This window comes from Myotis lucifugus, unplaced genomic scaffold (genome assembly GCF_000147115.1).
Source record: "Myotis lucifugus unplaced genomic scaffold, Myoluc2.0 scaffold_4, whole genome shotgun sequence".
In the NCBI taxonomy this organism is placed as follows: domain Eukaryota; kingdom Metazoa; phylum Chordata; class Mammalia; order Chiroptera; family Vespertilionidae; genus Myotis; species Myotis lucifugus.
Genome location: NW_005871052.1, coordinates 2,532,147 through 2,559,838, shown reverse-complemented (window position 1 = coordinate 2,559,838; position 27,692 = coordinate 2,532,147). Strand labels below are relative to the sequence as shown.

At 36.8% G+C, this 27,692-nt stretch overlaps 1 protein-coding gene across 1 annotated transcript in view; it reads right to left on the bottom strand.

The window, feature by feature from the left end:
- The window catches only part of HDX (highly divergent homeobox), a 137,713-nt gene that overhangs the window by 42,935 nt on the left and 67,086 nt on the right, over positions 1–27,692 (bottom strand). The window contains exons 4-5 of the mRNA XM_006082808.3: positions 14,193–14,246; positions 8,336–8,482 (exon numbers count right to left, since the gene is read on the bottom strand). Coding sequence (XP_006082870.1) covers positions 8,336–8,482; positions 14,193–14,246 — 201 coding nt within the window. The remainder of the gene's footprint in view (positions 1–8,335; positions 8,483–14,192; positions 14,247–27,692) is intronic.

The following is a 27,692-nucleotide window of genomic DNA, read 5'->3' as shown; positions in this document are numbered from 1 at the left end:
TATATATATATATATATGTGTGTGTGTGTGTGTGTGTGTGTGTGTGTGTGTGTGTGTGTGTGTGTGTATATGTAAAACAAAACACAAAACAACAACAACAACAAAAAACTTTCAGCAAACAAAAGCCCTGGTCCTGATGGCTTCACAGAGGAGTTTTACTAAACATTCAAAGAAGAACTAACACCTATCCTCCTTAAACTATTACAAAAATTTAAAGAGGAATAGACACTTCCAAGCTCTTTCTATGAGGCCAGCATTACCCTAATCCCAAAACCAGATAAAGACACTACAAAGAAAGACAATTACAGGATAATATTGCTGATGAACATAGATGCTAAAATCCTCAACAAAATATTAGCAAATCACATCCAGCAATGCATTAGAAAGATCATACACCATGACCAAGTGGGATTTATTCCCAGGATGCAAGGCTGGTACAATATCTGCAAATCAACAAATGTAATACAGCACATTAACAGACTGCAAGACAAAAAGCAAATGATTATATCAATTGATGCAGAAAAAGCATTCAACAAAATCTAACACCCTTTTTTGATAAAAACTCACAGCAAAGTGGGAATAGAAGGATCATACCTCAACACAATAAAAGCTTTATATGACAAAATTACAGCCAACATCATACTGGATGGGTGAAAACTAAAAGTATTTCCCCTAAGAATAGGAACAAGACAGGGATGCCCACTTTCACCACTCCTGTTCAACATAGTACTGGAAGTGCTAGGCATAGCGATCAGAAAAGAAGAAGGAATAAAAGGCATTCAAATTGGAAAAGAAGAAGTAAAATTGTCATTATTCGCAGATGACATATTATTGTACATAGAAAACCCTAAAGAATCCATAAAAAACTACAAGATTTAACAAATGAATTTGGAAACCTAGCAGGATACAAAATTAACACCCAGAAATCTATGACATTTTTTATATACCAATAATGAACTAACAGAAAGAATTCCATTACAATCCCATTTACCAATGCAACAACTACAACAACATAAGATATCTAGGATTAAACAACCAGGGAGGAAAAAGACCTGTACTTGGAAAACCATGGGACATTGAAAAAAGAGATAGAGGAAGATATAAACAAATGGAAGAAAATTCTGTGTTCATGAACTGGCAGAATCAACATCATTAAAATGTCCATACTAACCAAAGCAATCTATAGATTCAATGTAATCGCCATTAAAATACCAACTGCATATTTCAAAGACCTAGAACAAACTCTCCAAAAATTTATATGTAATTAAAAAAAGACCCTGGTAGCCACACCAAACCTGAGAAAGAAGAACAAAATTGTAGGGATCACAATACCAGATATCAAGTTATACTACAAAGCTACTGTAAACAAAACATCCTGGTACTGACACAGGAACTGACATATAGCCCAATGGAACAGACCAGAGAACCCAAAAATTGACCCAAGCCATTATGTTCAATTAATATTTGACAAAGGAGGCAAGAGCATACAATGGGGTCAAGACACACTCTTCAATAAATCGTGTTGGGAAAATTGGACAAATATATGCCCCTAAAATTGAAACTAGACCACCAACTTACACCTTATACAAAAATAAACTCAAAATGGATAAAAGACATAAATGTAAGATGGGAAAACATAAAAATCTTAGAATGATCCATAGGCAGCTAAATATCAGACATCTCTCATAGCAATATGTTTACCAATACATCTCCTAGGACTATGGAAACTAAGTTGAAAATAAACAAACAGGACTATATCAAAATAAAAAGCTTCTGCACAGCAAAAGTAACCATCAGCAAAATAACAAGAGAGCCCACTGCGTGGGAGAATATATTTGCCAATGATACATCTGATAAGGGTTTAATCTCTAAAATTTATAGGAAACTCATACAACTTAACAAAAGGAAGATAAACAATCCAATTTAAAAATGGGCAAAGGAACTAAATATACACTTCTCGAAAGAGGACATACAGAAGGCCAAGAGGCATATAAAAATGGTCAAAGTGATTAATCATGAGAGGAATGCAAATCAAAATGATAATGAGGTACCATCTCACACCTGTCAGAATGGTTATGATCAACAAATCAACAAAGGACAAGTGCTGATGACGATGTGGAGGAAAGGGAACCCTTGTACACTGGTGGTGAGAATGCAGACTGGTACAGCCTCTCTGGAAAACAGTATGGAGTTTCTTCAAAAATTTAAAAATGGAACTCCCATTTGACCCACTAATCCCACTTCTAGGAACATATCCCAAGAAACACCAATCAGGAAGAATATATGCACCCCTATCTTCATAGCAGGGCAATTTACATTAGCTAAGATCTGGAAACAGCCTAAGTGCCCATCAGCCGATGAGTGGATTAAAAAACTGTGGTACAACTACACAATGGAGTACTACACAGCTGTAAAAAGGAAAGAACTCTTACCATTTGCAACAGCATGAATGGACCTGGAGAGTATTATGCTAAGCAAAATAAGCCAGTCAGAGAAAGATAAGTATCACATGATCTTGCTCATTTGTGGAATGTAATGAACAACATACTGGTAAACTTATGAAGAGAAATAGATCCAAAGACATAGAAGCTTTGAACAAACTGTCAAACCTCAGAGGGAAGGCAGGGGCGGGTTGGTGGGGGATAGAGATCAACCAAAGAACTTGCATGCATATAAGCATAACCTATTGACACAGACAATAGGGGGATGAAGACCTGGACTGGGAGGTGGAGGCCGGCTGGGTGAGGTCAATGGGAGAAAAAAGAGACATATGTAATAGTTTCAACAATAAAGATTTAAGAGTAACAAAAATAAAATAAAAAGAAGCCAGGAAATATACTTCAGAATTAAACGAACACCTGAGTGTACCTTTTGCAACAGCACAGCATACCTTGAGAATTATTCAAAGAAGATGTATGGAATCTAATAAACAAAATGAACTAAGCCAGGATGTGGAGGTATTGAGCATAAAAACATAAAATAAAAACAAAATAAAACTCATGGACACAAACAACAGTGTGGTGATTGCCAAGAAGGGTAGTAGGGTGGGAGTGGGGAAGGTATTGTGGGGGGATAACTGGTTATGGAGACATTATTGGGGATGGTGAACACATAAAACAGTGTACAGATGGTGTGCTGTAGAACTGTACACCTGAAATCTGTAGAATGATATTAAATAGTGTTGCCCCGATAAATTCAATATAAAGGAAAAAATGGGGACATTTTACTGAAAGTAAAGCAATTGGACTAAAATATTAAAAATGGAAATCTCAAGGTAACTGTTATGCTCCAGGTGCAGAGTAACCAATCCAGATTGGAGGAGACTATAATAATCCAGGAGAAGATTCTTCAAGATGATAAAATTGTTACACTGCCACATGTGTATAAATGTATTGAGAGGAGATATATACAACTGTGGAAGGGTTTGAGGATAAATTAATAGTAAGTACATAGAAAATCAAGCAAGCAAACTTACAAAAACTAAGTAAATAATGAACTCCGAGGAAACAATATAATGTTATGCAGAAAAGGACAAATAACATTATACTACATAATTCAAATATGAAAAACATTTACATAAACATTGAATATCAAACTAATCAAAATTATAAAATAATTATACTGGGAAGATAAAAAGTATACATGTAGGTGAAACACTTGGTAATTAATAAGATATTTTGAAATATATTTTTAAAAACCTCACATTTCATAGTAGGAAATCAATCAACAATGCTTAGCACTAAAAAAAAAAAGTAGTGATAAAAACAGATATGAGAGAGACTGCTGGTTTTTCTCCAATATCTGCCTTTTCTCTCTTCCAGAATAAAAGAACTTATATTGGCTTCCCTCAATATAACTGCATTTGTAGCTTCCCTTGCAATTAGGTATGACCAAGTCATTAGCCAATGGTAGGTAAGTTAATGTGTCTTGTGACAATTTCTGGGAATCCCCTTTCTGGTACATTCGTTGCCCCTTCTTTCTCTCCATTTTTGTCATGCTGCCTGGACCAACATGCCATAATTTTGGACCTTGAGGACAAGGAATATATTGTAGAGATGGCATATTGGAAGATAGAAGGTACCAAAGTCTTTGGGGATTTCACAGGGCAGAACTGCTATGTCAGTTCTAAATTGAATATCCCTGAATTTGTACATGGAATTGAAATATCTTGTGTAAGCAACTGTTATTCTGAGTCCTTTTGTTACTCACAAACAATCCTACTACTAATTAATACAGCACATTATTTATAGATGGAGGTATATACCAAAAAAATCACCTAAAAGAGCAGGAAGTGGTTTACTCTGGCTATTGGAAAATGGTAGGAGGGAAGGAGTGAGAAATGTTGTGTTTTTTGTTTTGTTTTGTGTTGTTTCTTTTTTGTAGCAAGTTCTATAGAATTTGACTCCTTAAGTTATGTGCATGCATAACTTTGAGTTAAAAAATAAAAATAAGTGACAATTACAACAAAAACACGTGTTCTTCACTTTTTTGTCTTTGTGTTTGGCTTTTACTTTGACTCCTCATACCAAAGTTCTATTCCATTTTCTCTTCAGTCATTTCTATTCTCATGTTATCCCTCTAGCTAGAGTTTGAGCACCTTAAAAATAGAAAACGTGGATCCAAGATGACTGCTGACAGGATGGTAGGTTCAAGATAGTGTGTGAGTGAGAGAACAAAAGCAGAGTGCATGGATGTGCAGGGAGTGTCTGTATTTGTGAGAGAGGGACAGCCATATTCCATAGGACTGTCGGGGGATGGCGGACCAGGATCCCCTAGCCGGGGAGCCTCTACTGCTACTGAAAACTCTCCCGGAGCAGCTGACTCTGCTGTAGGGACTGTGCCATCTTGAAGGGGAGACCAGCTGTGATCGGAAGCCCAGCCTTACCTTCAACAGGGGAGACCTCAGATACCTCCCGGGGACCTACAACCACAATGCCCAGGGACCAGATGCCTCAGCTGCGAACCCACAATCACCAAGACTCCAGCCTCCCTGACTACAGGCATCTAAAAAGTCTGTCCAGTGGGAGACAAAGCAGTGCTGAATATGCGAACAGGCCTTGCCAGGGCCTTCTCACAGAGCAGATAGAAGGAACAGCTGAATCGAAAAACACCCACCCGGAATTGGTGAATTAAACACAGCTGGTGAGACAATCCATGGATGGAAAGGTCAGATATTGCCTAGAGAAAGTCAACATGCAGGAGAGAGAGAGCTACATAACCAGACACCCTGAAAGGAGCAATCATGGGGAAACAAAGTAACAGCCCGCATCAAAAAAAGGAGGAATCGCCAGAAAAGGAAGTAAATGAAATTGAGGTAAGAAATATGTCAGAGAAAGAATTCAGAACAATGGTCATAAACACTGAAAAGGTTGTAAGACAAATTTAACAATATGTGTAAGGACCAAGAGGAAATGAAGAAGAACCAAGAATAAAGAATTCAATAGAAAGCATCAAAAGTAGACTAGAAGAAGTGGAGGACCGCATCAGAGAGCTAGAAAACAAGGTAGGAAAAAATACCCAAACAGAGCAGTGACTAGAAAAAAAATTTAAAAAAAAACAAAACAAAAAACAAAAAAAAAAACAAAGAGTCTAAGGGAACTTTGGGACAACACAGAATGAAACAACATCTGCATAATAGGGGTACCAGAAGGAGAGGAAACTGAGAAAGGAACATAAAACCAGTTTGAAGCTATATTGAAAGAAAACTTCCCTGACATCGGGAAGAAAAAATTCTCACAAATTCAAGAAGCTGACAGAGTACTAAACAAGATGAATGCCAAAAGACTGACACCAAGACATATTATAATTAAATTGGCAAAACCAATGAAAAAGTAAGAATCTTAAAGGCTGCCAGAGAAAGACAGAAAGTTACCTACAAAGGATCTCCCATCAGACTATCAACTGATTTTTAAACAGAAACACATCATGCCAGAAGGGATTGGGATGAAATATACAAAGTCATGCAAAGCAATTGAGCATTTGTGGGACAAAGTTAAAAGAGCCATCAGGCAGCTGGTTCCACAACCATCAAATCTCACAGAACTGGACAGTGCTATTCATCAGGCATGGCGTCAGATTTCTCACATCAATTTTCATCATCTCATGGAGTCAATGCCAGGAAGAATTGCAGCAGTATTGAAGGCAAAAGGTGGCCCAATGAAGTACTGATGGGATGGTCATAATAATCTATCCAGTCATAATAATCTGGCCATTCAGTGTATATTTCAGATCAGCTCATGCAATTTTTACACAATGTACATGAGATATATTTAAAATACCATATGATTGACTCATTTAATGTATACAATAAAATGTTTTTAATATATTCAAAGAGTTGTGCAACAATCACCACTGTTTAATTCCAAAATATTTTTATCATGAAAAAAGGAAAACCTTTGCCCTTTAGCAGTCACTCCCCATTCCTTCATACACCCAGCTGCTGGCAACCACTAAGTTGTCTCTGTAGATGTGCCAATTCTGGACATTTCATATAAATATAATTATACTAGAGGCCTGGTGCACGAAATACATGCATGGGGGTAATGGGGTCCCACAGCCCGACCTGCACCTTCTCCAATCCAGGACCCCTTAGGGGATGTCCTATTGCCTCTCACAATCTGGGACAGCTGGCTCCTAACCACTCGCCTGCCTGCCTGCCTGCCTGATCGCCGCTTACTGCTCCTTTGATGGCCTGATTGCTGCTAACTGCCTCTGCCTCACCACACACCCAGGATCCAGGATTCCCTCCTCCAGCCAGTCACAGGCACCTAGGACCCTGCTTCCCTCCCTCTGGCTGGCCGCAGGCACCCAGTACCTGGGCTGGCTTCACCTGGGCCGGCCGCAGCCACAGGTGATCGTGGATAGGCGGCTTAACCTGGGCCGCAGCAGCTGGTGCCCAGGACTGTTGGGCAGGCAGCTTGTCCCTCTCCTGGGCCACAGGTACAGATGCAGCTGCTGGCGCCTGGGACCACAAGGACTGTGGGGGCGTGTGCATTGTCCCTCTCCCAGGCCACAGGTGCAGGCGCAGCAGCTGGCCTCCAGGACTATGGGGTGGGTGGCTTGTCCTCCCAGGCCGCAGGTGCAGATGCAGCCACTGGCGCCTGGGACCACAAGGACTGTGGGGTGTGTGCATTGTCCCTCTCCCCGGCCACAGGTGCAGGCGCAGCAGCTGGCTCCCAGGACTATGGGGTGGGTGGCTTGTCCTCCCAGGCCGCAGGTGCAGATGCAGCCGCTGGCGCCCAGGACCATGAGGACCGTGGGTTGTGTGTATTGTCCCTCTCCCAGGCCACAGGCACAGGTGCAGCAGCTGGTGCCTGGGGCCACGGGATGGGTGGCTTATCTCTCTCTCGGGCCACAGGCGCAGACATAGCCATTGGCACCCAGGACCACAGAGCAGGTGGCTTGACCCTCTCCTGGGCTGCAGCCTGGTTGGTCCCCATTCCTCTATCATGAGCTCATTTGTGCCTGGCTGGTCCCCATTCCTCTCTCCTCAGTGTTGAGTGTCTGAGCTGTTAAGGTGTGATGGTGTGACAACCATTTGCATATTAGCTCTTTACTATATTGGATAATATGTGGTCCTTTGTCACTAGCTTTTTTCACTTAGCATAATGTTGTCAAGATTTATCTATTTTGTAGCATATTTCAGCATTTAATTCCTTCATACAGCTCTATAATAGTCCATTATAGGCATATGTCACATTTTGTTTACCCATTAACTTGATGACCTTTTTTTCCTATTATGAATAACACTGTTAAGAAAATCCATATGTAAGTTTTTAAGTTGACACATGATTCATTTCTTTGGGTTATATGCATAAGAGTGTAATTTCTCGGTCATAAAATTAATTTGTTAAAATTTTAGAGAATGGTTTTAAAAAGTGACTAAAACATTTTACATTTTCACCAGAAATGTATAATGGTTCCAATTTCTCTACCTCCTATGTAACAGTGGTTATCTGTCTTTTTTTTATTCCAGCTATCATAGTAGATACTAAGTGGTATCTGATTGTGGTTTTAATTTTCATAATTACAAGTAATGTTGAACATCTTTTTGTGTGTTTATTGACCATTTGTAAATCTTTGGATAAATGCTTATTCAAATTCTTTGCTTATTTTAAAATTGCATCATTTGCCTTTTATTATTGAGATGTAAAAGTTCTTTATATAGTGTGGATATATGTTTCTTATCAGACATATGATTTGAACATATTTCCTCCTATTATGTTATTTTTAAAAATTTATTGATGGTATTATTTACATAACCTCATATATTTATTAAAGCTTTCATTTAAGATGCTCATCAACAACACCATGAAAATTACTGAAAATGTCTTACCCGAACAATTTCACAGTCAACATTTAATTCAGTTGCAACTGCTTCAATTTTCTCTCTACAGATAGATCCAAGGCTGGTCATGCCATTGTCCCAGTACTTCTTAAGAGTGGCTAAGTCTCTGTCACTGAACTGAGTGCGGTCTTGTAGCTGTAGAACAAATTTAAAAAATTAGAATAATCAAAGCAAAGACTATTATAAATAGGATCATCATGGTGAGATGTGCTAGGTTACTTTCAATATATACATTAGTTAAATTAATTATGCAATTCTTACTCAGTGTTCCCCCATTTTGAAATGGACATTTTCATAATATTTATAACATGAAAGTGTACTAGAATAAAAATTTTAGCTGATAGCAATTAAGTGATGTTTGTTGTAAATGGTTATAATCACACAAATAATTCATGTCATTGTGAAAAATAGATATGTTTTAAAAAGAAGAGAATTTCAATTATACACAATCCTGGAAAAAACATTTGTTAACATTCTAATGGATATTCTTTCAACCTTTTTTCTATGATATATACATTTACATTCAAGCTACATATATTTAGAAATAATAGGGTCAGGCGCTGGCCAGGTTGCTCAGTTGGTTGGAGCGTCAGCCTATGCACCGAAGGGTTGTGGTTTGATTCCCAGTCAAGGTACATAACTAGGTTGCAGGTTTAATCCCCAGTTGGTGCACGTTCAATGTATCTCTCTCACCTGGATTTTTCTCTCTCCATCTCCCTTCCTCTCTCTCTCAAATCAATAAAACTATATCTTGAAGAGAGGATTTTTTTTAAAAGGGGGAAAAAAAACCAGGGTCAGGATTACATCACTGTGCTGCCTTTTGATAATTTAATCTAAATTTCCATACACATAGCTCTCCTAAAAATTTTATAATTAATTAAAAAGGCATATAAAAATGTAAGAAGATAATGTAGCCTTAAGAAAGCAATCATATTTATGACTTTAGGGAGTTTCATAATTAGCCTATCCTTTTTGTTCTTAGGGTTTTTAAAGCAATAAACTATGGGCTTTATATATTGTTTTAATTCAATAAATCCCGGAGGCATCCTTAGGAAGTAAATTAGAAGCAAGATAGAATATTGATCTCCAATTTGCTGATAAGGAGTCAGAAAAAGAAGGGCCAAAGGACACATTAAACAGGGCACAGCGAGTCCATGGCAGAGATAGAGATAGGAATATTCTGATTTTATTCTAGTAGCTTTATCCCTATGATGTCTCCAATTATCTCAAGAGGTGGTGAAAAAAAACTAAAAATTAATTTTAATTAAAATATATCCTGTAAACCCCTATATATGTATATGTGTGTTTGTGATGAGAATGGGTGTGAGAGAGCTAAAGAGCAAGAGAACGCCTGTGAGAGTGAGTGAGCTGACAGCAAATGTTACAAATCATGGCATGAGGTATAAGACTGCCTTTGCTTAAGAAAATATGGTCTGGTCCCACATGGAAGCTAGACTTCAAATCCTTCTTATACATACACTGCTTTCAACATTTCCTTCCCAGCAGAAATTTAAAGTGAAACACTCTCTTAAATTGGATTTGGGTAACAATGGAAAATAATGTATATAATATATAAAATGTAAATAAAAAGAGTTATTACAGCTAAAACTCATGTAATACTTCACAATAGGAGCAAATTTGTTTTGAAGCTACATCCTTTTGAAAAGGAGTTTTAGCTATCAGGAGGAAAACCAATATGTGAATTCCTAGTTTTCTAGTGTAATAGTGAAGTTAGAGTACATAATTAATGTGTCTCTTCATAAGAAATATAGTACATTTTATGTTAATTTCCTCATTGTTAAATCTGTTCTTCCACTTCTTGAAAAACTCTAATAAGTAACATTTATTTCAAGTACTAGTACAAATGACATGTTCCCAATAAATAAATCAAAACATGCCATCCAAATTTTTAATCAAATGGAATAACCCGCAAGTTATTTACAGCATAAAGATCTCATTAGGTACCCATCCTCTATTGATTGTTCAATACTTGTGGAGATAAACTTCTCAATATAAAACTGAGAGCAAAATAAATGGTAATAAGGTTGTAAGTAGATTCAAATAGTCTATCATAACAGTCAGCATAAATATTCCTATATTTTTCCATTGCTATTGCACCAAATTCTTCAGTGCAAGCTAGCCTAAATTACTGTCAGAAAGGAAGAAATAATGAACAGAAAACTGGAACACACTCAGCCAATTAATTTGTAATTCATTTAGAGGACATCCAAAGCTGATTCATCTCTTAAACTGAACTAAATAAAGCCTGATTCGATTTGTTAGAAACATGCTGGGATGTCATACTTAGCAATGCTGAAGGTGACTTATGACAATGCCTATGAAGTAGAAACTTATGGAGGAAGAATGGTTATTTCTAAAGCTCCTAAAAGCTTTAATTAATAAAATAAAGTAATAAAAATCAAGTAGCATTATAACTGAATACCCATTTAGAATAAGAAGTTCTTCCCTGAGGAAGTCTGAAGATTAAATCAGTTTTTTCTTCCTATTAGACTTTAAAGCCACTTTCATTTTACAAGACATACCACAGCCTAACCCTTGGCTCTAGTGAGGGAGACATATTGATTTTGTGAAGAGTAATGTTCCAGTAACATTGAAAATCAAGGTGAAACCTTAGGATTGATTCAAGTGACCAGGTAATCGTGTAAACTTCACTATTGCAACACAACAGAAACCTTTTGGCCTCTTCACCAGCCTCAAGGACATTTCCAGGAAATGAGTTCTTTGCTCCCCTTTTTAAAATAAAATTAGTGACAAAACTGATATTGGAGAGCAAAATTTCGTGTTTTAATTATGTATTTCAGTTAAATGCAGAACTGAACTATATATATTTGTACTCAGAAACAATCCCTTCAAAATGAGAACTATTAAAATCCTTTTTAAAATCCATTTTTAATTACAGTTGACATACAATATTACATTAGTTTCAGGTGGACAGCATAGTGATTAGACATTTAAATACCTTAAGAAGTGATCACCTCCAATAAGTATAGTACCCACTGACACCATACATAGTTCTTACAATATTAATTATATTCCCTATGCTATATTTACATCCCTGGGACTATTTTGTAACTACCAACTTGTATTTCTTAAACTCTTCACCCCTTTCATCAAGTTCTCCAAACACCCTCCATTCTGATAACATCAGTCTGTTTTCTTTATATATGAGTCTGTTTCTATTTTGTTCTTTTAGATTCCACATGTAAGTGAAATCATATGGCAGTTATCTTTCTCTGACTGACTTATTTCACATAGCATAATATTCTCTAGGTCAGTGGTCAGCAAACTCATTAGTCAACAGGGCCAAATATCAAGAGTACAATGATTGAAATTTCTTTTGAGAGCCAAATTTTTAAACCTAAACCATATAGGTAGGTACATTGTTATTAACTTAATTACGGTACTCCTAAGGCTTAGGAAGAGCCACACTCAAGAGGCCAAAGAGCCACATGTGGCTCGCGAGCCGCAGTTTGCTGACCACTGCTCTAGGTCCATCCAAGCTGTCACAAATGGCACTATTTCATTCTATTTAATAGCCAAGTAATATCCCATGTATATTTGTACCAACACTTTCTTATCTATTCATCTATTAATGGGCACTTAGTTACTTACATATCTTGGCTATTGTAAATAACGCTGCAATGAATATAGGTGTGCATATATTCTTTTGAATTGGTGTTTTGGGTTTCTTTGGATAAATATCCAGAAACGGAATTGCTAGGTCATAAGGCAGTTCCATTTTGATTTTTTTCAGGTAACAACATATTGTTTTCCATGGTGACTAAATCAATCTGTGTTCCTACCAACAGTGCACAAGGATTCCCTTTTCTCCACATCTAGATCAACACTTAATTGCTTGTTGATTGATTGAAGACAACCATTCTAACTGGTATGAGGAGACATTGTGATTTTAATTTGCATTTATCTGATAATTAGTGTTGTTGAGATCTTTCAGTATGTTTATTGGCCTTCTGAATGTCCTCTTTGGAGAAGTGTCTCTTCAGGTCCTCTGTTGATTTTTCAATTTGATTTTTTAGATTTTTTTTTAGTGTTGAGTTCTTCAAACTTTTTAGATATTAACTACCAAGGACGCATCATGGCCAAATATTTTCTTCCATTCAGTAGATTGTCTTTTCATTTTGTTGATGATTTCCTTGCTTTACAAAAACTTTTTAGTTTGCTATAGTCTCAATTTGTTACTTTTTTTTCCCTTGCAGAAAAAATATTGCTAGGAGAAATATTAGGTATTTTACTGCTTATGTTTTCTTCTAGGAGTTTTATGGTTTTGAGTCTTACATTAATGTCTTTAATCCATTTTGAGTTTATTTTTGTAAATGGTGTAATAAAATGGTCTAGTTTTATTTTTGCATGTATCTCTTCAGTTTGCCCAACACCATTTATTGAATAGACTGTATATACACCATTGTATGTTCTTGCCTACTTTCGTATATGTTAATTGAGCATCTAGGTGTAGGTTTATTTCTGGGCTCTATTCTGTTCCATTGATCCATGTGTCGGTTTTTATGCCAGTCCATTGTTGTTTTGAGTATTATAGTCTTGTACTATAGTTTGATATTGGATAACCTAATACCTCCAACTTCGTTCTTTCTTAAGATTGCTGTGGCTCTTCATGGTCTTTTGTGATTCCATACAATTTTTTGATTTGTTCTAGTTCTGTGAAAAATCTCAAGGGTATTTTGATGAGAATTGAGTTGAATCTACAGATTATTTTGGGAAGTATGGGTATTTTAATGATTTCACTTCTTCCTACCAATGAGCAAGGTATATGCTTCCAATTATTTGTAGCTTCTTCAGTTTCTTTCTTCAGAGTCATATAATTTTCTGAGTATAGGTTTTTTACCACTTTGGTAAAATCTATTCCTACACATTTTATTTTTTATGCAGTTGTTAGGTTAGGGGTCATGAGATGCATAGCCTGTGTCACCTTCTGCCATTATGTGGGGACAAAATACCATGTAGTTCCTCCAAGTCTTGGAGTCCCTAACCAGTTGCTTTCTTTCCATCCTTCAGAATTCTCTTTTGGTGGCCTCCTGTATTACTTGCATGGTATATAGTTCTATTTTGTGGGGAAAAATAAAAAGGAGTCTACATAATCCTGTCCAGTACTACTGTCCTGGCTTCTATTTTATTATCCCCAAACCTATCTAACATACAATAACTTGAGTTATCTTTCTAAAAGTCTATTTATGTCTCTTGTATATTAAAATCTTTTAATAATTTCCCATGTATAGGCCAGTTATACCAAAATTTTCTGATGTACTTGTTAAATGCAGATTTATGGTCCTCTACAGACCAACTGAGCAGGATTTGCTGAGAAAACACAATTTCAATGTAGTTCTCTTATATTCATATTATAAACATCACAAAAGTTATAGCATAAAAGCAAGATTGTTAAAATATTAGTTATTCATCACTGGTAAATACCAAAGTGCACTACTACTAATATAGATTATTTAATGTTGATTGAGATGTTTATATCAATCATAATTCAATTATATGATCAAATTAACTGGGTTCAATAGATGTAGAAAAAGCATGATGTTTTATTAATATCTCTGAATGCTTTTTAAAGCTGCAAAAACCTCCTCAAAGATTATCCAGGGTGCTGACTACTGCATTTTATTTGTTACTTTTGGAGTATATATAAATAATATAATCACACAATATATCCTTTGAGATAACACAGTCTTATTGAGGTTCAGTTTTGCCAACTTTACAAATATTATTATAATTTTCTCAAGGACATTCCCACTAACAACACAGGGGAAAACACATTTATTCCTTTAAATGAAAGATTACTTACTGCTCTTTTTCTAGAACACCCTGTAATCCAAGGCACAGTTAGGTTTCCTGAAATCTGTGGAAACAACAAATGGAATCTCAGTAAGGTATGCATTACTCCAACTTGGAAAGCTGATCTACACAAAAAAATTCATATAAGACTTCAAGGTAGGTTTTTATTCAGAGCATATTCTCCAACTAGACAATCCTGTTTCCTTACTGAATGCAACAGATTGAAAGGGCCTTCTTTGGTGGGGAAATTTTAGAAGTAGTCCAAAGTTCCCCTGAAAATTCAAGAAACATTATGGGACATTTTTGAGGCCTGGAAGTACGGTTTAGAAATCTATGGACAATAACATTTTTATAATAAAATTGCAGTGTTCTGTGGGATTAGTTACAATAATTAAATTATTAACTGTAGTCATCATGTTGTATATTAGGTCTCAAGATTTATTCATCCTACATAAATTTAAGTTTATTTTTAAGCAGAAACTATAAGGCAAATAAATAGCTAGCAGCAGCTTACTACGTCAGCATTGCCACACAAGTAGATGCCACTCCAGTTGGATTTCTGGGATTGTTATAGAAACCAAGGTAATTCCATGAACTATGGCTCAGACAATGGTTAGACTGTACTTTGCCATACTTTTTTCCTGGGACACACAAAGATTTGGAGTACTCCAAATTCTCACTTGCCCTCTCCTTCCTTCTCAAACATGTACCTCCTGAGAAACTGATAAGGCAAATCAATCTTGCTAAGTTGTGGGAAAATGGAATCCAATCAAGCATTTGTTGTGTTTGATGAATTATATTCAGTCATAGCTTATGAATTGCTATTATTCCTACTAATAAGAAGTGATGATCAGTCAATGTAATAGTAAAGTAATATTATCAATTATTTAAATTATTACCATCCTTGACCACTATACTTGCCATTTTACTTTGAGTTCAAAATACACCAATATGCTAAGGATAGGCTAAACTGATATAAACTCCAAGTAATACTTTTAAGAAAAATTTAAAAATATAGTTGCTCAAGTTAAAATACCACTACAGTAAAATGTCAATTAACTAGAATCCCTGAGGGTCATGAAGTTTGAATAATTTATTTTTAAAATAGTGAACTGAGAGTGATGACAAAATTTCTATGGAAATATTCTTCAAAATATATAGTTTCTTGTCTTCCACCAATAATTAGTATGTGATGTAACGTTTATAAAATAAATTGATTGCTAACCTCAATGAATGAGGTAATGCTGCTAAAATAATCATATAATATATTCTTGAAATAATAGAGATATCCAACCATTTTGGACCATCACTTCACATACTCCCATCTATTAGGATAATGTTTAAACTGACTATATAAAGTTGTTAGAGAAAACATGTTAAACCGAATGAATTACAAGAGACCCAGTAACTACTGAAAACTCACATAAAATAATACATATAATAAAAATGGTTAATGTAATTTCTTTAAAGATGTACACTATACATTTCAATAATATAAAAAGTGGTTTCTTGCTTAAGCCAATTGTATGCAATGAATAAAATTGAAAACTTCTATAAGCACATTAATATACCAATGCTATAAATTCCATGAGATTTGTGAAGAGATGACTTTCACTTTTTTGTCTTATAGCCCTCTATTGTTGGCTTTGAATCTGTTCTTTAGTTCTGTATGTTTCTGGTAAAACTCAGGACACTCAGGCATAGTAGTTGAACTTGTAAGCTTTTTTGATTCAAAGTACTGTATAAATGTTTCCCATCAACTTGGAAAATTTTGTTTGGTGCGATAATGATGGCAAAGTTTCTCCTTCACCAGAAAATATAAAATACAGTATTTTGAATTAGCAAGGAAATATACTTCTTGTTTAAGTAATATTTAAATTCCAAATACATTTTTAATATTCTAGTTTAGAAAACTGCAAAATTAATCTACAAAGAGTCAAGACGCATTTGACAAATATGTTATAACTCACACATCCAAATGAGTACTGTATGCTTCAAAGTAGAAAACTTAGGAAAGCATTTAGGGAACTTTCCTTTTGGAGTTTTTTGTTCATGACTCATCCAGAGATTCTGTCTCATTACTTCAGATTTCTTTTTCAATAACTGAAAATATAACAGCCCAGATTGAACATTTATATTATTCACTAAACCTGACTAAGAATAAATTTTACTTTCCAAAATCAAATTTTCCCTCAAATGATGAGGATTTGTCACCACTGAAAGCTTTTTAAATAATCCCACAGGCCCTTAAAACAATTGTGAAAGACTTCAAAAACTTTTTGACAAATTGAACTTTATTGCAATAAGTATAGATAACTTCCAACCGTAACTTATTTGAATTCTGTTCAAATATTTATCAGGCATCTCTTCTGTACTAGGTGCTGTACATGAAATAAAGCTAAGGTAGGTAAAACATAATTCCTGGAGGGCAAGACCTATGATCTGAGAGAGAAAAATAAGACAAGTACCTGAGTGACTTTAGTACAAAGAAAGCTATGATAAGTGTCTTAAGGAAGGTACAATAAATGAAGTGTTATAGAAAATCAAGATATGGAAAAATTGCATCAACTTGAGTATTGATATCTCAGCCAAATTTTAAAAGATGAGAAGAATTTTGATAGGCAGAAATAAAAAAGCACTCTGGGGAAAAAGAGTAGTATGAGTCCAGTGGAGTAAAAGGATAAGGTATCTTTGGGAATTTTCAGTTCAACTAGAACTAGAAAGGGAGTTGGGGGTCACTTTGTTAAGGCCATGAATACCAAGTACATTTATATATAACTAAAGGCTCGGTGCAAGGATTAGTGCATTGGTCTGAGGCGTGGCTCATCTCGGTCAGCTGAGTGGCTGTGGACCCATCTTCTGAGTGGCTGCTGAATGAGGAAATTAGTCTGAGCTGATATTTTGGGGTAATGTCTTGGGTAAAGGCATGTTCTGTGTCCTAGAGGAACCTGGTGGAGAACTTTGCACCCCAAAGCCACTCAGTGAATGTCCTTGATGTGTGACAGGTCGGTGACATCATCAGGGATGTTCAGGGCAGCCATACACCAAGATCCTCAGCTATCAGGACAGCCTCCCCGGGGGGCCCACAGTCACGTCCCTTCTTGCCATCTGCCTATGCCAGCTCCCCGTGCTCTTTCTAGAACACACCTTAGAGGGCCTGCATCAGCTGGTGGGGTCAGGCCAGAGTCTGGATTATCTCAGGTATTTGATAGGTGCAGAGACTGGGCCTCACCCTGGGCCTGCTAGTGGCTGCTCCAACTGTGGGAGCAGCCGCTCATCCTAGTCAGCCAAGCAGTGCTCCCACTGTGGGAGCGCACTGACCACAGGGATCAGCTCCTGCATTGAGCGTCTGCCCCCTGGTGGTCAGTGCACTTCATAGCGACTGGTCGACTGGTTGTTCTGGTCATTTCGCTGTTCGGTCACTGGGCTTTTATATATATAGATTCTGTAGAATACAGGGAGCCATTGAAGGTTTTTAATCAAATGGGTTGTATGATCAGAATTGTATTTTTATACATTTGGATGATTAATTTGACTAAATCTGTATATTGAATTAAATAAGTATAGAAACTTTAATAATATTTTAGTCAAGAGGTAGGTAATCCCAGTTTGGAACTAAATTAGGGGAGGTAGAAAATGAGAAGAGAAATATAAAACATATTTCTAAGGAAAAATCTTGTGCATGAGATAGAAGAAAACTAGACAGTCTGGTGATTACTGGAGTAGTCTTTTTATGGACATCATAAAACTGAATGTAAATGCAAGGAAGTGCCTAATGGAGATCTGCTACTCTTGGCTAAGAGTAGATACACTTATTTGAATATAAATTGGAATCACATTATGTGGATAGTTAAGGTTTGTGAATCCAATTATTATAGTTTATCTTTCTCATGAAAAATTATACTTACAATAGATAACATAGATGCCATAGATTACAATATTAATTATATATTATATATACACATTACTGTATATGGTTACATATTCATAGGAAGGCATCTATATAGTTACTTTGATAAATGATATAAAAATTTTAAAGGAATTTTACTATCTTTATTTTTATACAAGCTTATTAAGGGCAAGATATCATGTTTAAAACAATTTAGTCAACTATTTTTATATAGTTAGAGTAAATATACACAAAAATGTATTTGTTTGATTTCAAAAATTTTTGTTATAAAGACAATTCTACAAATATGTTGGATATTCTATTTAAAATAATTAAGACCAGTTTATGGGGTTAGTAAAGTTCTTACGTGAAATAAATTTTATGTGAATCAGGAAAACAAAATATATTATTATGTCATTAGATAAAATTTGATTTACTGAAACAATCAGAAAATAACTATGTCTTTCAGCAAAATTCAGCAGTAAGAGATTCATAAATCAATGTTTTAGCTTTCCGTCTGTTGTTTTGTTATCAGTTGAGCATTAAAACCTATCAATCATTCTGTTTTAATAAGCAGTGTTTCCTAGATGTTTTCAATTATGAGGTATAGTGCACAAAGGGCATGGCTGGGCATGTGGTAGGCAATCAATAAATATATAGGCTGATTGATTGGTTGAATTCACTTGAGCCTTCATTATTCACTAGCTTCACTTGCTGAAATTTATCAAAAGGCCAAGAGTGGAAATATACAAGGCACTTTTACATGGAGTAGGTAGTGGGAGGAGGGGTTGAAAACAATGTGTTCAGGAGCAAAGGAGAAAAGATGTAGTGCCTTATTTTAAAATATCCACCACCCCTCTTCTCTCTACCAACTCTGGAAAAGCTTTTAGAAGTAAATAAGCCTTACAAATGGTAATTTCACTCTACAACTTTTGGCCAAGCATCTAACACTTTTTCTAAGCACATGAAGTTTTCTTCTATTAAGTAATATGAAACTAGTGTTTAGAAAATTTTACTAGCCATAAAAGTTCTTATAGTTGACAACCCAAATGCTAATTGAGATTCTTTTCCTACATGATTTTAGTATTTATACTTTTTCAAGCCACAAAAGATTCAGATCAGAAAACCTGGAATTCTAAGATGTTTCAAGTAAATGATTAAAAATACTCAGGCATAACATAGCAAACCTGATTTCAGGATGCTAATTCTAAAAATGTTAGCTGTTTTTAAAAAGTACAAAGATATGCCGTAACCGGTTTGGCTCAGTGGATAGAGCGTCGGCCTGGGGACTCAGGGGTCCCAGGTTCGATTCCGGTCAAGGGCATGTACCTTGGTTGCGGGCACATCCCCAATAGCGAGTGTGCAGGAGGCAGCTGATCAATGTTTCTCTCTCATCGATGTTTCTAACTCTCTATCTTTCTCCCTTCCTCTCTAAAAAATCAATAAAATATATTTTAAAAAAGTACAAAGATATAAGTAAAACAATATAAATTAATATGTGAAATGATTATCTTCTAATCCAAAGGTCCTAGGGAGTATATAAATACAAATCTTTATCTCCTAAAATTATACTTTCTAGCATTGTAAAATATTATCTTAATTCTACTCATGTAAAAATGACACTTGAGGATATATACAAACTATTTACCAACTTTAGAAAATAAATTGTTGAGTGTTAGGTTTAAGTCGTAAATATACAATTGAAATGAAATGTCTTATTACATGTGTATTCAGAGGTCAGCTCCTTAAATAGCAAAATATTTATTGCTCATATCAAGCTACAGTCCTTCCTGGGCTGGGCTTGTGTTCTTAACATAAATCATGGTTCCATGTCTTCTCTTTGCACATGTCTCCTTGTTGTACCAAAAGAGGCATTTAAATGAAATCAAACAGAAAATAAGGTAGCAATAGAGAAAATTAGGTACAAAAACATAAGGCATACAAACAATAACAAATGTAATAGCAATAGTAAGTCCTTCATTATCAGTTATTATTTTAAGTGTAATTGGATTGAATTCCCAAATTAAAGACAGATTAAAATAATGAATTAAAAAACAGGATTTAATTATAGTGTATTTATAACAGACCCACTTTAGATATAAAGACCTCTACCTTATACCATATATAAAATTAGCTCAAATGAAACAAAAGCCTAAACATAAAGGTTAAAACTATAAAATTATTAGAAAAGGACAGAAAAATAGTTTCATTCAACTTGTCAATAATTTCTAAAATATGACACCATGGAATACTACTTGGCCATAAAAAGAAGAAATTCTTACCATTTGCAACAATACGGATGGACCTTGAGAGCATTATGCTAAGTGAAATAAGCCAGTCAGAGTAAGACAAGTACCTTATTATTTCACTCATATGTGGAATCTAATGAACAAAATAAACTGATGAACAAAATACAGACACATAGACTCATAGATAGAGTTCAGGCTGACTAGTTTTCTGGGGGTTGGCTGGGTCAGGGGTGGAGGGATTGAGCAAAAAAGAAAAAAAAAGAAAATATCTCATGGACAGGGACTACAGTATGGCGACTGCAGAGGGAGGAGGATGGGGGTGGGTGGGAGGAGAGTAAAGGGTGGATAAATGGTGATGGACTGAGAGTTGATTTGGGGTGGTGAACACACAATACAGTGTACAGATGATGTGCTGTAGAAGTGTATACCTGAAACCTGTATAATTTGTTAACCAGTGTCACCCCAATAAATTCCATAAAAAGGAAAATAAAATAAAATATAACACCAAAAGCATAGACAACAAAGGGAAAATTGATAAAATACATCAAAGTTTAAAGCTTTTGTGCACCAAAAAACACAATCAATGGAACAAAAAAGCAACCCATGGAATGGCAGAATATATTTGTAAATTGTATATCTGATAAGGGGCTACTATCCATAATTTATAAAGAACCCTTGTAATTCAACAACAAAAACAGGCAATCTGGTTTAAAAATGGCAAAGGAAGATCAAATTAAAGGAATAAATGCGTAGGGAGAGAATATAGAGAATGGAAGAAACTCAATAGAAAAATCAATGGAAACAAATGTTTCTTTTTTTAAAGAGCAACAAAATTTAGAAAACTTTAGGTAGATATACTGTAGTGTATTGAATGGTGACATCATCCCAGATTATTCAGATGGGACTCAAATCCAATGACTAGTATCCTTACAAAAGAGATAAGAGGTAAAAGGAGAAAGTCATGTGAAGAACAACTAACATCTATTCAAGAACACGACACTACTGGGAGAATACTTGAACACAAAGGTGAGGCTAAAGTACCCCCTGTAGGTGAGGGCATTTGCTGGGGTGTGGGGGCGGCTGGGGAGAGGTCAATGGGGGTAAAAGGAGACTTAGTAATACTTTAAACAATAAAGAATTAAAAAAATAAAGTACCCTCTGTACCTCAGAGACCAAAACAGACTGCATTAGAAAGGTAATAACTGTAGCTACACATTGACCACACTGCTTCTTCTCCAGGATAGAACAGCACCACAGAAGAAATCTCTACTGACCCTGTTTTCTCCAATATAAAAAAATTGGAGGGGGTAAATCAGCCTCCCTCAACACTGTGGGATGCTGTGTGGGAGCCCCTACTTTGATCTTTCATCATAGGGACTTCAGGGGTCTGGCCACTGGGAATCTGATTGTGATGGAGAAAGGAGTAGTGGTTTTCATCAACTAGCACATGGATCTTGGCAGATTGAGTTCATACATTCAGTGTCTCAATAATAATCTCATCCAGCAACTTTGCTCATCTCTAGAACCAACTTGGATACACTCAGACCAGGGAACTCAACATGGTGCAGATCTGTTTGACTCAGATCCACAAAAGAAGAATTTTCTGACCCCAGAGCCGGGTTTTCCCATGCCAGACTAGGTGCTCAGTCACAGCTACACTCAATGTAGAAAGTGATTTCTAGTCCCACCTGACCAGAAAGGCGGTGACTATCCTGGGAGTGGTGCTCAAGCCTATAGGTGGATGAGTAGATCAGATCATCCCTAGAACAAAGCCAGTACCAAGTATCAGGTATGGAGGCTTCCAGGGCCATAACAAAGCAGAATGACTAATTCATAGAGGTTGGTTCCCAGTCCCATCTGACCACAGAACCTGTTTGAGAAATTGAGAGTCCCAGTCATTTAGTAAGTTTGATCAGAGAATCCAGGCACCCCCAGAATCCAGATTAAGGTCTCACTTGGGTTAGAAACCAAGCCAGCAGTCTTATCCAAATGTTCCTCCATCTCCATCCTCGTAGCTGGAAGGGTAGGTAGACTTGCTCCCAAATAGAACACAAAAGCAGGTTCCACCTGCACAAAGACATCATCAGAAGACACAACCAGAAACACAAACTGGGTTAACTGGTGAAGAACTGTCTGCCAAAGTGAACCTATAAAGTCTGTAAGAGGAGCCCATTATTCATAAGTGCATATACCAACATAAGGAATCAAGAATAATGAGGAATCAGGTAAATATGACATCACAAAAAGAAACAAATAAAGCTCCAATAATTTTTCCTAAAAATGGATATCTATGAATTGACAGACAGAAAATTTCAGAATAATTATCTAAAGGAAGTTTTGTGAATATTAAGAAAACACAGACAGAAAACTAAACAAAATTAAGAAAACAATGCATGGACAAAGGGAAGATTGACAAGGAAATAGCAACTATCAAAACCCCCAGAAATCCTAGGGTTGAAAAATACAATAAATTGAAGAATTCAATAAAGTTTCAAAAGTAGGCTTGACCATGCAGGAAAAAAGAATCAGTAATCTGAAGGATAGGGTATTTGAAATATCCTAAGTCAGAGGAGCAAAATGAAAAACAAAAAAAGAATGAAAAAGTGATAAAAGCCTACAGGAATTATGAAACACGAATAAAGAAACAATATTAACATTATGCAAATTCCAGAAGGAGTAGAGAAAGAGAAAAACACAGAAAGTATAGTTAAAGGAATAAGGGCTCAGGTTTGGGAAGAGAAATGGGCATCCAGATTCAAGACACCCAAAGGGCCTAAAATAGGATGAACCTGAGTAGGGCTACATTAGACACACTATAACTTGTCAAAATTCAAAAACAAGGAAAGACTTTTAAGAGAAAAGAGAGAACTTAAATACAAGGGAATCATCATAAGATTATTGGTGGATTTCTCCACATAAACTTTGCAGGCAGGAGAGAATGGGATGACAAATTCAAAATATTGAGAGAAAATAACTGTCAACAAAGAGTTCTATACATGGCAGAACTGTCTTCCAGAAATAAATGAGGAATAAAGACTTTCTGGGACAAACAGAAGCTGAGGAAATCATTACCAGCAGGCCTGTCTTACATGAAATGCTAAAGGATGTTTTTTGAGTAGAAGTAAAAGAAAGCTAATTAATATAAAACACAAAGAGGTACTGTAAATTTCACTGGTAATTGTAAACATATAGTAAAATTAGATTCTATAATATGGTAATAGTGGTGCATAACACACAATTCTAGTTTAAAAGTTTAAAAAATTGAGTGTCCAGGAGAGAAAAAAAAAACAAAAAAGGTGGACGAATAGGCAGATCTGTCATGCACCTCGTCCCAGTGCCAGACTGGAAATACAACTAAATTTGAGAACATTCACCTGTAATTACCAACTGAGGTCCAGCTGAGGAGGAGAATTATATCAAGGAAGGACAGAAAATGCCTAGAGACCAGTAGAAAGGGGGCAAGATTTTAACAGGAGCTGACCCAGCTCCCAGGGGCGGCAGGCGGGCAGGCCGACACTGAGGAGGGATTGCTAGGTCCACAGTCTGGAGCCCCAGAGCTGAGACCCATGGTCCATGTGACATCCAGACATGAAAGGCAGCAGGGCTGCTGGCCCAGATGGAGTCTGACGCTGGTAGATCTGAGCCAGTCAGAGAGAAAGTCGCAATTTTGTTTTTGTTGTTGTTGCTGTTTTTGTTTTTTAATTCAGAGCACAAGAGTTTTTATTTGCAGCTAACTACCCAAAGCTTTGGTGCAAGAGACATGGACTCAAGGTGCCTAAAGAAAGGCCAAGGAGGGAAGCATTGCAGGGAGATGTGGACAAGCAGCAGACAGGAGTATTTGGTCCTAGGCCCCCAAACTGAAATGGCCATTTTTCCCCTGAGAGGAGCTAGCAACTCCCAGTAGACAATGGGTAGGAAAAGGAAGAAGAAAAAAAAAACACACCAAAAAACAAAAACAAACAAACAAAAAAACCCCTGCCCTAAATGATACAGCCTGTCCCACCTTCGAGAGCCCTGCATTCTGAGCTTTATAGAGGAAACAAAACCAGAGGCAAAGCCTATGGGTTTGGAACAGCCTCAGGGAGCATCCATGACTGAATTGGGGGAGGGGCTGTATGCCCCACTATCCTAAGAACAAGGGCTGGTAGTTTCCCCACATTGGAGAGCTGAAAAAAAGTTCAGGTTTCCAGCCAACCCCACTGATCTCCATACAAGGATCTCTGTCCAGCCCAGGGCAGAGTAATATTTTTGGGTCACATGAAGTGGAATAGCTCTGGGAAAGGGAAACACACCCACCACATTCCCTGAAAGCTAAACAACACCTCCCCTGTCTAAAGCCCTTTCAGAAACAGATTTGTGAGTGATTAAGATTGACAGCTGGCTAGCAGGCAAAGGTGGACAGAGGCAGAACCATGGGAACAAATGGTGTTTGCTGACCCAGCCTTGGGCCCCATGCTGCTAACAAAACTACTTTACAGGGCAGATTGGCACCTCCTGCCTGCAGCCAAGTTCTATGGAGACAGAGACAAAAGGTGTTATCAGTGGATCTCTTGGAGCTTCAAGTAGGTTGCTGAAAGACAAAGGAGGACAGTTTCTGAAAGTAGTTAGCACTAAGTAGCTCAAGGGAAGCCCAGAAGTGGTAGACAGAACAGAAGAGTAGGATCCAAAGGGATCCCCCATGGGGCACTAAACTCTGCTGAAACGAACGCCACTTCAGTTTTTTTTCTCCCTTGTTTCTTATCTTTTCTGTTTTATATTTTTCTATTTCCGTTCTTTTTTCATTTTTAATTTATCGTTATGTATTTGCTTTATTGATTTTTTATTATTCTATTCTCTGTTGTTTCATTCAGACATAGAGTTCAGAGAAATGATGGCGAAGATGCCCAACAGCATGAGAAAAGGCATACTAACTATGCAGTATGACATAACACTAATAAAGTACATAGTGGAAGAAACACACAGCAGATTAGGGGAAACCAAGGATCCAATCAGTGATTTAGAAGACAGGGTAGAAAAATTATGGAGTCAGCAAACCAAAAAGAAAAAAAAAACAATTAAAAAATAGGAAGACAGTTTATGGGAGCTGTGGGACAACATATAACATTACAATATTCACCTAATAGGTGTGCCAGAAGGCAAAGAAAGAGAACACGGGATAGAGAACCGGGGTAAGGGGGAGAAATCAACCAAAGGACTTGTATGCATGCATATAAGCCTAACCAATGGACACAGACACCAGGGGGGTGAGGGCATGAGTGTGGGGGGTATTGTAGTAAAATATAGAAATGTTTAAAAATGCTTTAAAAATGCCTGAAAAAATATTAAGAAGGTTTTATAATGTTTAAATTAACTTTCCTTGAAACTTAAAGTGTGATATTAAGAACACATTCCCCACTGCCCTGAAGCGTGTGTCCCTCATAGATAAGGATTTGAACTTCAGTAAATAACTCAGACTGACTTGTCAGGATAACCATTTGAGTGAGTGATGTATTCTCCCTGGATAACCACATGTAGCCCCTCGCCCGGTTTGAGATAAACATGTGTGCATTGACATAATTCATTAATAGCCAACTTGACTTCTGCAAATGGGTGAAAGCTTTAAAAATGGGGGTCCTGACCATCCCAATGCTCGCCTGTTGAGACAGCCACAAAGGCACATCCTCTTATTAGTCCGGCAAGCGACGCCACTCCACGCTCCTCTCTCTGCCAGACGGCAGAAGAACGGCTAGTAACTCCCGATTGAGATGCAACTGAGCTCTCAGGTGAGGAACGCTGGCCCCCTGTATCCAGCCCAGCCCAGCCCAGCTGCCGGACACCAGAGGACAGCACCACTGAGATCCCCAATAAGCCTGTACTCGCAACACCAGGAATTGTGTGAGTAATACAGTGCTGTGTGATTTGCAACTGCATATGTTTCATGTGGTGTAATTCCTTTGGTAGTTAATTGAATTATTTTGCATACACTTAAAATTTAAATTAAAACTTCTGGTCTCTTTTTGGTCCTAAGCCTTCCCTTTTGCCCTGCTTTCATAGAGTAGCTTCTTTGCTAGCAACTACTTGGATGTCTCACACCTGCATGGTTAAAGTTTATCTCAGGGACGCCTTAGATAAACACCCCAGCTCTTTTCCCAGGATCTACTTGAGACAGGGGGGTAACAGGAGGTTAAGGACACATATGTAATACCTTAATCAATAAAGATAGAAAAAAGAAAATAAATAATGGCAGAAAACTTCCTCAACCGGGTGAAGAAAAAAGTCACACAAGTTCAGGAGGCACATTGAGTCCCAAGCAAGAAGAAACCAAACAGGCCCATGCCCAGACACATCATAATTAAAATGCCAAAAATTTAAGACAAAGAGAGAATCTTGAAGGCAACAAGAGAAAAGCAATTTGTTACTTACAAAGGACCTCCCATAAGGCTTTTGGCTGATTTCTCATCAGAAACTCTACAGGCCAGAAGGAAATGGCATGGAGAATTCAAGGTAATGAAAACCAGGATCTGAAACCAATATTACTATATCCAGCGAGGCTATCATTCAAAATGATGTTGAAATAAAGAGCTTACCAAGCAAAAAAAGTCTAAAGGTGTTTATCACCACCAAACCAGCACTACAAGAAATGTTAAAGGGACTACTGTAATGGGAAGAAATGGATAGAGAGAGAAACATAAGCATAAAGAATTAAAATGGCAATAAATAAGTACCTATTAATAATAACCTTAAGCCCCAGCTGGTTTGGCTCAGTGGATGGAGTGTTGGCCTGCGGACTGAAGGGTCCCAGGTTCAATTCCAGTCAAGGGCATGTGCCTTGGTTGCGGGCACATCCTCAGTGGGGAGTGTGCAGGAGGCAGTTGAATTGATGTTTCTCTCTCATCAATGTTTCTAACTCTCTATCCCTCTCCCTTTCTCTCTGTAAAAAAAAATTAATAAAATATATTTAAAAAATAATAACCTTAAATGCAAATGGATTAAATGCTCCAATAAAAAAATATAGTGTAGCTGAATGGATACAAAAACATAACCCAATTATATGCAGTTTACAAGAGATCGACCTCAGAACAAAAGACTCACACAGGTTGCGAGTAAAGGAATAGAAAACTTTTCCATGCAAACAAAAAGGAAAACAAAAACCTGGGGTAGCAACACACACATATCTGAGAAAATATACTTCAAAATGAAGGCCATCATAGGAGACAGTAAAGGTCCCTACATAATATTAAAGGAATCAACCTCACAAAAAGACATAACCCTGATAAACATATATGGACCCAATATAGGATCTCCAAAATATATAAAGAAAACCTCTAGTGCCCTAACCGGTTTGGCTCAGTGAATAGAGCATCAGCCTGCAGACTCAAGGGTCCCAGGTTAG